The following is a 13,613-nucleotide window of genomic DNA, read 5'->3' on the forward strand; positions in this document are numbered from 1 at the left end:
AAAAATTGCGGTAACAATACCCGTTCACTGTTGAAAATTTGAGAAGTATAAAATAACACATAGGAAAAAGTAAAAATCACCTGTTATCTTGCCTCTACCAGTGACACTTGGTTATTTCCTTAGGGTCCATTTTCTGTGCAGGCATTATGTATGCAGTTGACGGTTGAACGGGGCAGGGGTTAGGTGTGCTGACCCCTCCCCCCCACTGCCAAGCAGTGGAAAATCTGCATATAACTTTTGACTCTCCCAAAACTTAACTACCAATAGCCTACTATCTAGTAGAAGCCTTAACAATAACATAAAGTCGATCAGGGGCGCCTGGGGGGCTCAGTCATTTAAGTGTCTGCCTTCCGCTCAGGTCATGATCTCCGGGTCCTGGGATGGAGCCCCATGTTGGGCTCCCCGCTCAGCGGGGAGTCTGCTTCTCCCTCCACCTCTGCCCCTGCTTGTGCTCCCGTTCCTCTCCCAAATAAATAAATAAAATCTTAAAAAAAAACACAACCCCATGTGATCAATTAACACATATCTTCTGTATGTATTATATACTGTATTCTTCTGATAAAGTAAGTTAGAGAAAAGAAAGTCTTATTAAGAAAATCATGAGGGGGGCACCTGGCTGGCTCAGTCAGGAAAGTGTGTGACTCTTGACCTCGGGGTCGTGACTTCAGGCTCCACGTTGAGTGTAGAGATTACTAAAAAAAATAAGTTGAAAGAAAAGAAAATCATGACAGAAAATACATTTGTATAGTACTGTATTTATCAAAACATTCCACGTGTAAGTGGACCTGTGCAGTTCAAACCTGTGTTGTTCAAGTGTCAGTTGTGTAAGAAAAATGGGATCACGTCCTGCCCGATGATCTGTAGACTGCTTTTTTTGTTTTTTCCAAGATTTTGTTTTTAAGTAATCTCTACACCCAATAGGGGGCTCGAACTCACAACCCCGAGCTCAAGAGTTGCATGCATGCTCCACCGACTGAGCCAGCTGGGCGCCCCTCATTTGTGGACTGCTTTTCAAAATAACATACCAGGAACACCTTCCTCACCATTAAATATTCTGTATCATTATTTTAATGGCCGTAGGTATCACACGACGTGCCTTAATTTTTTTAGCCATTCCTTTATTGTTGGACACATATATTGTTCCCGTTTTCTTGCTTTTATAAAGTGCTACGCACTTCCTTGCACATAAGATGTGTTCACCTTCCTGATTATTTCCTTATTCTAGATTCATGGAAGTGGAATTGCTGGATCAAAGGACACATGAATTTTTAAGCCTTTCAGTATTTCCAGAAGATTGTGTCAGTTTACACTCCCACCAAGCAGGGCATGAGAGGGCCTCTTTTCTGCACATCCTCACCACCAGTGGGAATTATCATTAAAAAAAAATCTTTGCCAAGTTAATAGGCAAAAAATGGCATCTCAATTTAATTTGCATCTCTTTGATTACAAGAGCAGTTGAACATCTTTTCACATTGGCCATTTTTACGCTGTGGCTTGATGTGTTCGCGTGCATCCATTCAGTAACTCCCTTGCGCCTGTGTATCTCCTGTGTGTATGTGGCGGGGGTCCCGTTTAGAGGGACAGTGGGTAAGAGCAGGGGCTCCGGACCACTTCCTCTCTTACCTTGTGACCTGGACAAGTAACTGTGCCTCTCAGCCTCGTTTGCTCCATCTGTAAACAGGGAGGTAATGCCTCCTCCCGGAGCTGGTTTGGAGGACTGAGTAGGTCCCGGGATTCCAGCAGGAACGGTAGCTGCTGCTGGGCCCAGAAGCTGGCAGTCCCTGGCGTCCATGGCATCATATACGTGGTGCAGCCCCGCTCACTGTCCATTCCCACAGTGGGAACTGACCTGTGGAGTAGGGACCCGGAGGACAGGCCCAGGGCCAGGACCTCAGTTTCTGTAGCCATAACCAGGGGACAAAGTAGTTCAGCCCTGCCCTCCCTCCTGTGGGCGTCTGCCCCCACAGGGAGCCATCTGTCCTACCCCCGCATTTGGGAGGTGGTTCCTGCCCCAGAGGGCACCTGATCAGACTCTCGGAAGAAAGAGGACCTCCGTACTAGTGTTGAAAGAGAAGCACCCCCCCCCGAATCCCTATCGCCCCAGTTTCTTTGTGGGCACTCCCCCCCCCACTGCCCTGGGCAGCTTTATCTTTTCAAGGATGAGGATGATGAGAATGGTCTTTCAGGCCCCCAGGTGGGGAGGATTCGGACTTGGGAGGGGACCCCTCCCTCCTGAGGGACATTCTTGAATGGAGGTTCCTCTAGCAGGGGCCTGGGGGATGTTTGTGCTTCTGGGCTGTGGGAGGTGTCTGAGGATGTTGGGGTCCGTGTGGGGCAGGTCCCTGCCCTGCTTGTGCCCCGGCCCCTGTGGGGGTGGGACCGTGGGCCTCCGCCAACCTCTCCTCCTCCTGAAACGCAGCACCCGGAAGACGAAGTGCTGACTTACCGCGTTGGTCTGTGTAACCTTGACCAGGCTCCTGGCCTGGCGGGAAGCAGTGGAGTGGGAGGCCTCGAAGGTGACAGGAGGCGGGGCCGGGAGGAAGCAGCCCAGACTCCCTGCCCCCGTGCAAGGTGTGCGCGCGGGCTGAAAGGCGAGTAGGACTGGGGCTGCGGGCTGAGCCAGGGGAGAGCCAGGGCCGCTCCCGGGAGGCCTGCACACGTCCTAAGGAGGCCTGGGGAGAGGATGAGGCTGGTTCGAAGGCTGGGAATAAGAGTGAGTCCCTTATGGGTGTCACACACCGCACGTCCGCCCAAACCATGGGTACGTGCACAAGTGCACAAGCTTACTACGTCCTGGGCTTATCAGGGGAGTGGCTCCGGGCTGCCTGCGGCCACCTGGCTCAGGAGAGGAGGCCGTGTGTCCCCACAAGGGAGCCCAGGCCTGCAGTTCTGGTCCCGTGCCGCCTGTCCCGTGTGGTTCCGCAGCGGGCCCAGCGTCCCGCATTCGCGGCTCCGCCTCGGGGAACACGCCCCGCTGCTCGAGGCCCCGCGCTCCCTCGTCGCGGCCTTTGCCCCTGGCTCCCCCGACACAACTGCCACTCCCCATGTGTCCACGTGTGGCCCGCTGTGGCCCTGTGGCGCTTCGCCGGCTGCCTGGCCACCCCCCCCCCAGGCCCGGGCTGGGGACAGGGTGGCGGTGCCCGGCACAAGCGGGCCAGGGGCGAGCCCGTCCGGGCTGTGACGCGCAGGGCCCTGCCGCTCAGTGTTCCTGTCTGAGTGGTAATTGAAGCCATTAGCGCGCCAGCCTCTCCCTCGCCCGGTAATGGCAGGAAAAGCTCTTCTCACTCCGCACTCTTGAGGCAGCGGCTGAATCACTCCCCCTCCAACCCGCCCGCTGCCGCCACTGAGACAGAGAATCTGACATTTTCCCTCTCGAGGGAGGGGGAGGGGAGGCAGGCTTTGCTTCTTGGCCTTTCCCTCCAGGAGGTGGGGGAGTGAGGGGCTTGGAGCTCATTCTGGACGGTATGATCTGCCTGAGCCAGTGGGTTCCAGGCCAGGCAGGACAGTGGTCAGCAAAGCCCTGGAGGGGGCCACACAGCGGAGATGTGGGCAGGGCCCTGGTGACTTGGGTGGGTCCTGGGAGGGCTAAGGAAGGGGAGGCGGAGAGGTGGAGCGCTTGGGGGAGGCCGGGAGCAGGAATGAGCTGTTTCTGACTCTGTCCTGGGGGGGCCTGGGTCTGAGGGCTCCGAGTGCCGGTGGCAGCGCTTGTGGCTCACGGACACAGCAGCTAACACGCACCCCGTGTGTGCTGGGTAAGGCAGCGCGTAAGGTGTGTGCTGTGTGCTGTGTGTACAGCATGCAGTGTGTGTGTGTGTGTGTGCACGCACGTGTGAATGTGGAGTGGGGTGTGGTGTGCATGGCAAGCAGCCTGAGCTGAATGTGTGGGGGTCAGTCTGACACTGGGGGGGGTGGTGGTTAGAGAGGCTATTTCTGGGCTCATTGTCTTGGGGACCCATGAGTTCCCTGCTCAGAGCTGTTGGTCAGCGGGATAGCTGGACAGATGAACGTGGGACAGAGTGGTCAGGCCGACCTGTTCTCAAGTACAGTGGCTCCCCAGCAGTTCCTCTGCAGCCGGGCCAGGAGGAGGGGTGCACCCGATAAGGATCCTGCTCGGACCTTGGGACCCCTTCACTTCCTCCCCTCCTCCTGCCAAGGCCAGGCTCCCTTTCACCTGTTTCCACACAGCCTTGATGTCTGCTGACTGACTAGGACCAGACCATCCTTGCCACATGGGCCCGGGAATCCGGGTGCCTACATGGAGTTCTGTCTGGTCTTGCCTCCTTCGTGTGGGCATGTGGGGATAGAGACTGGAGTAGTGGGGCCATCAGTGCTGGGCCTGGACCCATGAGTTCTGCAGTGGCTCTGACCCTGGCTGGCTTTGGGACCTGTGGGGTGATGAAGGACCTCTTGAGACACCCTGCCACTCCTCACCCCCATACTCAGTCCCTTTGGAAACAGCCTCAGGGACAGGAGGGCTGATAAGCAACATGGGCCCCTGTCTTAGATCCTGAGCTGGGCTGGACCTGGAGCACAGTCGGTAAGGGAACTTGCTTTCAGGGTGGGTGGGAGTTTTCCCGGGGATCTGGCACCCCTTCCTGTACCCTTCTCTCTGCCCTGGGCCCAGGCCGGACTGTGGTTGGGGGCGTTTGGATAAAGGGCTACCACAGGCAGAGGATGACTTCCCAAGTGGCAGGCTGTGCCCTCTCCCTGTTGCCTACGTATGTGTCTGGATAACAGACTGGTTTTGCAGAAGCTGGGCCTGTCACCTCCCTGATTTGCAGCCGCAGAAGTCCCAGATCCCAGGCCAGCTCCTGCCCCTCCCCTCACAGCTGAGGCATGACCTACGTGCTTCTGGTCCAGTGACTGTGGTCTGTGTGACCTGTCCTTCCACCCTCCATCATGACCACTGTAGCACTGGGGACCACCCAAACATGAGGCTCTGCAGCCATTTCCTGGAGAGTTCCAGTCCCTGGGCATGGGGCTGGGAGAGGTGTTAGGTGGGCACTGCCAAGAGGGCCTTGAAGTTCAGACTCTGGATTTCTTGGTACCTAGAATCCCCCATTTTCTCTAGTTTTGATCCTTCTTCAAAGGCCCACCTGTACTGTCATGGGAACGGCCCTCCTGTGGTGTAGGCAGTGTGCTTCTGTTAGCCAGACAGCAGGTACCTTCCCTGTGTCCAGCCTGCCCCCTCCCCCTGCAGTCGCTTACTAGGCCCTGCTCTGTGTTTGGCCCCCTCGCTGACTCCTCTCTCCCCCAGCCTCATGACCACAGAGTGGAGCCAGCAGCTCTGGGAACAGCTAACCAAGTTGGAGGTTTTAAATGCCCCTGTGTGCATATTCTCTGTCCTTGGTAAGGTGCCTCCCTCTGGTTGCCAGGGGAGAGAGGATTTTAATCAGAGGAATGACGCGATCAAATGTATGCTTCAGAAAGGTCCCTGAGGGTGCAGAGTGGGGTGGCAGGAGACCAGTGAGAGGCTGGGGCAGCCCTGCAGCCCAGGCAGTAGGTGGCAATGGCCCAAGCCCAGGCAGCAGGCAGGGGAGGAAGGAGGAATGGGTGGCAAGCAATGGAGAGAGAGTGGTGAGCTGCCTGGCTACTGTGGAGCTGGCGGGGGGGAGATGGGAGACTCTGGGTTGTGGCTCTGGGGCCAGGTAGTTGGTGGTACCATTTTCTAGGGTTCAGGACCCGGTCTAAAGGGGGCAGAGTGAGGAGTCCAGCTACAAATCGGTTTTATCAGGCATGCGCGGGCATCCAGGGGGAGATATCCAGGAGGCCTTGTTCAGATTCGCCTGGCACTCCAAGAGACATCTGGAAATAGAGTTTTGAAGGCTGAGAAATGGCACATCTCAGGGAGCCAGAGCCAAGAAGGGAGGAAGAGGGCCCGGATGGATGGAGCCCCAGCTGGCTAGTACTTCATGTTGGGGGCGGTGGGGGGGGGTTTCCATAGGAATCTGGTGAGGAGGGGCCTGAAAGGGAGGAGGGAAATGCAGAGGGAGATATGTGAAGGAGGAGGGAGTGGTCAGTGGGGCGGGATGCTGTCCAGAGGTCAGGCGATATGGGCACTCGGAAGTGTCCTTTGTACTTAGCCTCATGGAGGAGTCATGGTTGACCTTGGTGAACTGGCCAGAAGCAGCAGGGGTGGCAGCTGGGTGACAGGTCTGAGGAGTGAGTGGGAGGCTGTGATGGAGTGACGGGGCCTGAACCCGGCGGGGGTGGGGGGGTGGTAAATGGATAAAAGGAATCTTCCTGGAGTGGGGCCAAGGTGGGGGAACCCCAGGAGGAGAGTCCAGCCTGGGCCAGGGCCCAGAAGCCAGAGTGAGGGTAGGGTGTACGGCTGGGGATGGCCCCAGGGTTCACTTGGGGGGGTGTGGTGGGGAGGCCTCCCCAAGCAGGTTGAGTAGGGCAGTGTGAGGTGCCAGGGAAGCCCTGGGGGAGGGGGAGGCCATGGCTGCTCTCAGCTCTCGCTGCCACTCTCGGGCTCTTGCTGCTGCCGCCACCCGACAGGCCCCAAACAGCTCAGATTCAAAAACAAAACAGGCTTTTAAGATGCCAAGTTTGATGAAATCTGAGTGCTGGAAGAGGTGGGAGTTTTCTCTTAGAAAAAGCTGAAAATCGAGACTGAAAGCTGCGAAGGAAGATGGGCCCAAGGCTCCCTGGGCCCCCCCCCTTACTGCCTGGAAGCCGGGTGGGGGTGCTCTCTGGGAGAGCAGGAGCCCCCAGGGCTGGGGAGGACCTCCAAGTTGATAGCTGGTGTCTTGGCCCCAAACCCTGCCTCAGGGATGAGGTTTGAGGCGGCCTTGGTTTCCTGGGAGTGCACAGGGGTTGGGGGAACCCGCGGCCCCACTACCCGTGCGCTTCCTTCATGCGTCTCCACACGTCTCTGCATCTGCCGCGTTTGGGGGTGCGCGGGCCTCGGCGTCCGCGCCTCTCTGACTGTGTGTGTCCACATGTATGTGGAGTGGCTGTGTGCACTGCCTCTGCGTCTGCTCGCGGGAGTCTGTTTCCACAGGTGCCGGTCGCTGCAGGTGCCCCTCCGCACACGCATGTACGTTTCTATTTTTGCACCTGTCTCTTTCTCCACGTATATCTCTGTGCATGTTTCTAGGTGTCTGTGCTCAGAGACAGGGTGAGGCCAGGCCCAACACTCCCGCGCAAGGGAGGAGGTCAGGCTTACAGATGGCGCCGCCCCAGGGAGCCTGTGGATGTGTGTGCCGGTGTGTGCCTGCACATGCACAGAGACGCCATGAAGCTGGGTAAACACGGGTGAGAAGGTCGTGCTGGCAGACGGTGCTGCCCGCCCCGGGACCCTGCAAGGCGTCTCCATCTGTCAGCTTCCCTGGTGCAGCCCCCTCCCTCTGGCCCAGACTCAGCCTCAGGCATCCGAGGCCGAGCTGGACAAAGAAACCTGTGTGTGCTTTGTAGGGGCCTGACCAGCCTCCCTCCCCCCGGCCGTTGCAGCCAGCCTAAGCTCATCCCTGCACTCCTGCCCTAGCCTCATCTGTCAGGACCCCAACATTTGCTTAGCTCCAACCAGACTTACCTTCCTACTGGCCCCTCACCCTCCCATAGCCTTCAGTCAGGCAGTCCCACCCCTCCCCCCGCAAAGCTCTCCCTGCCTCCCATGCTCAAGGGTTTAGTACCCTTGCGTCTCTCTCCTCCTCCAGGAAGCCACCAAGATAGTGAGTGAGTCATGGAGTTGAAGCAGCTCCACCCCTGCTGTGGGTCCTCAGCCAAGTTGCTGCCCCTCTCTGAGCCTTAGTCTCCCAACACCCTCCACCCCCACACATGCACCCTGTCGTCTTCCTCTGCCCAGTGGGGACAGAGGGGAGGAGTTTAGACCTCCCGTTGCAGTATGTAAAGACCAGCGCAGTTTGCTGCAGGAGCCATTAACGTGCACGTGCGCCCCCACCACAGGTACGCGGAGATCCATGGGGGCAGACCCCCGGGAAGGCGTGCGCCCTACCTGTGCACGCTGGCGGGACCCACAGACAGCTGTAGAGACTTGGGCTCCCCGATACCTCTAAAGCCCCTGAGAGGCCTCGTGGACTTCTCTTTCCCTCCCAAGGACCCCCTTGTCAGAGAATGGAGGGGCCTCCGCCCTGCAGGCACAGACACTGCGAATGCCCTGCTTGAGGCTATGAGGCAGGTGTGGGGAGCCCCAGCTACTCGGCTGAGCGGGAAAGAAGCCTAAGGGGGAGGGGAGCGGAGAGTTGAGGAGTTGGAATGGGGGAGCAGGGTCCCGGAAGGGGGCATACCCGCTTCACCCAGGTGGGGGCCGGAGGGGCGGCAGCTGCTTGGACCAATCGCGGATGCGCACCCGCTGGGACACGGGCACGCGCAGCCTTCCTCCGCGAGCCCGCCTCTCCGCCGTTGCCATGGTTACCGGGTGGCCTGGAGGGGGAGGGGCCTTTCCTCCCTTACACCCGCAGCCCGAGGGACAGGTTTGGAGGGGACTCTATGAGCATACGTTGGGGTGTGGGGATGTGGGTGCGTGCCCGCGGGTGGCCACGTGTGGGGGACAGTCGAGTTCTTGCCGCTTGTGTGCAGGGGGTTTCCGGGGACCGGCTCAGCCCTGAAGCCGGCGGAGGGCGTGGTATGGAGCAGGATGGTGGCACTGTTCCCCAGGGGCACCCCTCCTGGGAGCCCAAGGCCCAGCTCTGCCAGGCGTGGGGCCCACTCCCCCCCCCCGGGGTCATGCCAGCCCCACTTCTCATTTAGCTGTGTGACCTTGGCCAGGTCTCTAAGCCCCAGGTCACTCCTCTACGGAATAGGGTTTTGGTAAGATTAAATCATTTTTTAAAGCATTTTAACTCTCTACATGGAACATAGTAAATGGTAACCTTCTATGCCTCCTCTCTGGGCCTCAGTTTTCCTGATTGTTGATGGGTTTGCAGTGATCATGTGACGTCAGACTTAGGGATTTACCGGAGTCCTGAGCCTCAGCCATTGTGACTGTAGTGGGCTTGGCCCCTGTGGGTACTGGGGGTGTGCAGGGGATAAATGTGCCGGACTCGTGGATGCCCAGTGCCCAGCTTGGCCAGACACACCACGGGCATCAGTAAACAGCTGCTGACCTTGGCTACGTTTAAATGTGCTGGAGGCCTCCCGGGGAGCAAAGAAGGAAGAGACAGCAGCGGGTCACTCCAGAGGGGCCGGAGTCCTCCTGTGAGACACGCTTCCCCTGCTGGAGGTGCAGGACTGCAGCCTTCCGAGCCTTGCCTAGAAGCCTAGTTGGCACAAGGGACCGGCTTTTGGGTCCCGCTGTTTTATGGACAGCTCTTCACACATGCCGGTTTTAGGCTCTGGCGGCAGGGCTTGAGGCATGATCTGAGCCAAGGACGGAGCCATTGAGGGCGCGATAATTGAGGGAGGAAAATTAATTGTCCTTAATTTGGCGTAAATCCCCAAGACCTTCCCGTGTTAGGAATTCAGAGTAGATTCCAGGACACGGGGCCGCAGGTGTTCGTACTGCTTCCCTTCTCCTTGATCTACCTTGCCGGTGGAGATGGGGGCCCGCTGACTCCTGGGCCCGGACCCTGACGGACTGTCACCCCTGCGCCCCCCATTGCTCAGCAGGGTTGAGCAGGTAGGATCGAGGACTGTCACCCTGGTGAGCTAGGGTGGCTCTAACTGTTCTGAGTGTCCTCCAGCTGCTGAGGAGGGCAAGGACATTCGAGGGGGGCCCTGGGCCTCAGGCCCTGCCTCGGCCTTCCTGTTAAAGCAAGTGTCAGCAGGCCCAGAGGAGGCTGCCTCCTGCTTGGTAATACCCCAAGTCCTACTTCCTTGCCACTGTTTAACATCTTCCTTTTAAAAATCAGAGCTGGAAGTCAGGACACTGTGGGATCATATTTACAGCCAAGAAGATGCTGGGTTCACATCTGGAATTTATAGGGCTGCAGGTGGGGAAGTAAGCATACTGCCAGCTACTGGGAGAGGCTGGGGAGGCAAGGCCATGCTCGGAGTCCTACTGCTCTCCAGCCCAGGACCCCATCTCCTCATGGGGCCCTGGTCCCTTTGGGATGCCCCTGGCAGCTAGAGCCTTGGCAGAGCCCCCCTGGGATCTGGCAGCAGATAGAGGGATGTTTTACCCCTGCCGACTGGGGCTTCTCCGCTTCCTCTCCTGCCTGCCTTCCCAGTCAGTCCCCTTGGGTCTCTGAGAGTCTATAGGGAGGATCAGCCCTGCCAGCCTTTACTTTCTAAAATCACTTCTGAGGATGCCATGTGCCTTTTGCCCGGCACAGCTAGTGTCCCCACACGCCCATCTTGTGCTGGGCCCAAGGGAGGAAGGTCCAGGCGGTGCTATCTCCCGGTCTCTGCCACCCTCGCTCCCCCCACTGGAAGACTGACAGTGTTCCCCATCCTCCATGGGGCGTGTCTGGCGTCCACACTGACAGAGAGGCTCCGCCAATTTCTGAAACGCACTTTGGGCCCTAGTCTCGGTACCTGTGTACCCTGGTGGCTCAGCCAGTGCTCGTTACGATGTTAACGTCAGCTGATGCTCATTGGTGCGGATTCTCCGTCACAGCACCTTGTGCATCATTTGATGTGGTCCTCGGGATGGCTTTACAAGGTGGGCACTTGAACCCGGTTTACAGGTAAACGGAGGCGTGGAAATGATGAGGAATGCACCTAGGTCACGAGTTAGTTTTGGAGGCCCGCAGTGGCCCAGAGCCTGTGCTCCCAGCCCCTCTTGCTTCCAGGAGTGGGGAGCGGCCAGTCTGGCTCCCCCAGCCTCAGGGGCTGCATGCCAGAGTCTCTGTGGAGTGGGAGTGGGGGTCTGCCGATGGCCGTTACTGTTGCTCCCATGGAACTGACGCTTGCGTGAGCCGTCATTCCCCAGCAAGGTGGAAAAAGGCGGCCAGGGAGGAGCTTTGCCTCCCTTCACCAAACGTGGGTGTCCTCATGGAGCTTTTTTTTATCTCTGTAGCCTCCACATGCTCCAACATGGTCCCCAGGCCTGACCGTGGCCCCCCAGTACGTGAGGGAAGAGGGTCAGGGTCACGACTGTAGTAGAGAATGGGTCAGGGTCAGGACCAGGGGTTGTGGGGGGTCACTGGTAGGGCAGGGGGGACCCCGAGTCAGGTCCAGAATCCAGGCTGTGATGTGGGGTTCTGCCATGCTGTGGAGCTAAAGGCCAGATGCAGGCAGTGGAGGGGATGCTGCATGTGCAGGAAAGGGAGTGGGGACCAGGCAGCACAGGGGGCCTTTGGGCTGAGTTGTGGCTAGGGGTGCCGTCATAGGAGCTGTGGGCCCCCGGGTGCCGTCATAGGAGCCGTGGGCCCCCGCAGCTGGGCATCCGTGTAGCACTTTCTGCTATGGTCCGCAGAGCATCAGTCCTTGTTTTTCCCAGCGCCCAGGGAGATAAGTGCTGACGTCTCCAGTCTGCGGCATTGTTTCTCAGACCTGGAAACTCCCTGACAGGGCAAGGTGTGCTCCGCTGTCGGCTGTCACCCCACCGCCCCAGCCCTGCAAAGGGCAGGCCTGGGTAATGGGACTTGGGACTCTGGTTCCTCACCTGGACCAGGCTCCGCCCTTAGAAGTCAGAGACTGGGAGACAAGGGTCTGAGGGTCCCAGGCAACCTGGGGGTCAGGAGAAGCTGCCCATGGTGGAGGGTTCTGCCGGCCCTAACTTGCACTTCTGTTCTTTGTCCGCAGAGGAACAGCTGCCCCCTGGGTTCCCCTCCATCGACATGGGGCCTCAGCTGAAGGTGGTGGAAAAGGCACGCACAGCCACCATGCTGTGCGCAGCAGGCGGGAATCCAGACCCTGAGATCTCTTGGTTCAAGGACTTCCTCCCTGTGGACCCCTCCACGAGCAATGGCCGTATCAAGCAGCTGCGTTCAGGTGAGCAGAGGCGAGGGTCAGGGGCCACACAGACTTCAGCAAAGGTGTCCGCCTGGCACCCAGCACAGCCTTCCCTCTCGGGCCTGGGGAGCCTGGGAGCCACAGGAGGCCTCAGCCTGGGGCCGACCCTCCAGGGCTGAGCAGAGGGCATCCAGTGAACAGGTCAGATCTTGGTACAGGCCCACCTGGCCCAGGGAAGGGAGCTTGACAGTGAGGCCTCGTTGTTGTCGGCAATTCTTTTACTTCCCGGGATCGCTAGAGTCTAGACTTCGGTCTGGCTAGCTCCTTGCAGCGTGAGTGATGTGCCCGGCGCAGCGCTGGGCGCTGCAGAGCTGCTCCGTGGGTCTTCGTCCTCCATCTCGCCTGTAGTCTGGCCTGAGAGGAGGCCTACATGAAGTTTCTCTTTGCTTCTCCAGACAGCAGGGCTTAGCCAGGGAAAGAGGCCAAAGATGCCTGCTTCATCAGGCTTCAAAAGGCTGGACCTCAGGAGCTTGGAGCCAGGAGGACTTGCTGCCATCCCTTGGCCACCAGGGCCACCTGTCTCCTCTGGATATCTCAGTCGAGCCAGCTCGGAGCCCTGGCAGCAGGGATGCTGCCATGACCAGGCAGGAGGTGTCGCCCCATTGATTGATCTGCCTCCGAGGCTCCCGCCAGGATAATTGATTCAGTTTTTGTGGGAACAGTGCAGGCGGGAAAGGAGGCTCGCGATCAGCTTAGCTGCATCCTGCATCTGCGGCCAGCAAAGGCTGGACCCAGAGACCTTGGTCCAGAAACTCCACGGCTAGCTGCAGGATGGTGGGCTCAGGCAAGCTGGCCAGCACCGGCCGGAGCCCCTGCTGCCCGTCACTGCAAAGGAAGATGTGCCTCTGCCCCTTTCGGGGTCCTGCAGGCATTAGGCCACCCCATGGGGTGCCAGCCCCTCCCCACCACCTCCCACCAGGGAGACGCCCCAGCAGCGCCCAGGGGAGGAGGGAGAGATGAGCCGCCCAGCAGGGGCAGGATTCAAGCCCGAGCCACGGCCGCCTGAGACAGCCTACAAAGTGTTAGCTCATTTAATTTAATTAAAACTCAACAAGATGGAGGCAGCTGTAACGCAGTTAATTAAAACAGCCATCATCAAGGCAGGAAATGGTCCGACTGCATTTGCAGCCACTGCCCGGCACTGCCCAGCGGCCGGCCTAGTTCAGCTCCCCTGCATTTCCCCGCAGTCCCCCAGGCAGGCACCCCAAACAGCCAGATGGTCCTCCCCGCAGGCCTGGCCTCCGCCCCAGAATGGCACGGCTGTCCGTGGCGGCAGTTCTGGGAAGGTTCGCTGGCTCGCGTGCTCATTCATCATTTACGTAGTGCTTACTGGGTGCCAGGACCTGTGCCACCCATTCACAGCCCGTGACTCTGCCGACTGCGGTTCCTCCCCTCCTCCCCGGCTTTCCTCTCACGCCTGTCTTCCCTGGGGCCTCCCCTTCCTCTGTTCCTTCCGCCAGCCAGCGAGCCCTCGTCCCCAGCGCTCGCTCCACGAACAGGGCCATCCCCGCAGGCCAGCTCACCCCCTCCCATAGCTTCAAGTACCCCGTCCACTCCCGCATGCCTCGTTCTGTTTCCCAACACCGCACAGCTTGCCTGAGCTTTAGACTAAAAATCTAGCTGTCTTCTGAGTGTCACCCTGACCCTCCATGAGTGGTGACTTTCTTCTCAAACAGCCGCGGCCTTCTCCCACTGACTACCTCCCGGGGACACGCCCTGACTCCTGCTCCAGTGAGGAAGCATCACATCCT

At 58.8% G+C, this 13,613-nt stretch overlaps 1 protein-coding gene across 1 annotated transcript in view; it reads left to right on the plus strand.

The window, feature by feature from the left end:
* Positions 1–13,613, plus strand: part of PTPRF (protein tyrosine phosphatase receptor type F) — a 78,552-nt gene that overhangs the window by 16,647 nt on the left and 48,292 nt on the right. Inside the window, 1 exon segment of the mRNA XM_034650823.1 lies at positions 11,653–11,841. Coding sequence (XP_034506714.1) covers positions 11,653–11,841 — 189 coding nt within the window.

This window comes from Ailuropoda melanoleuca, chromosome 2 (genome assembly GCF_002007445.2).
Source record: "Ailuropoda melanoleuca isolate Jingjing chromosome 2, ASM200744v2, whole genome shotgun sequence".
NCBI lineage: Eukaryota > Metazoa > Chordata > Mammalia > Carnivora > Ursidae > Ailuropoda > Ailuropoda melanoleuca.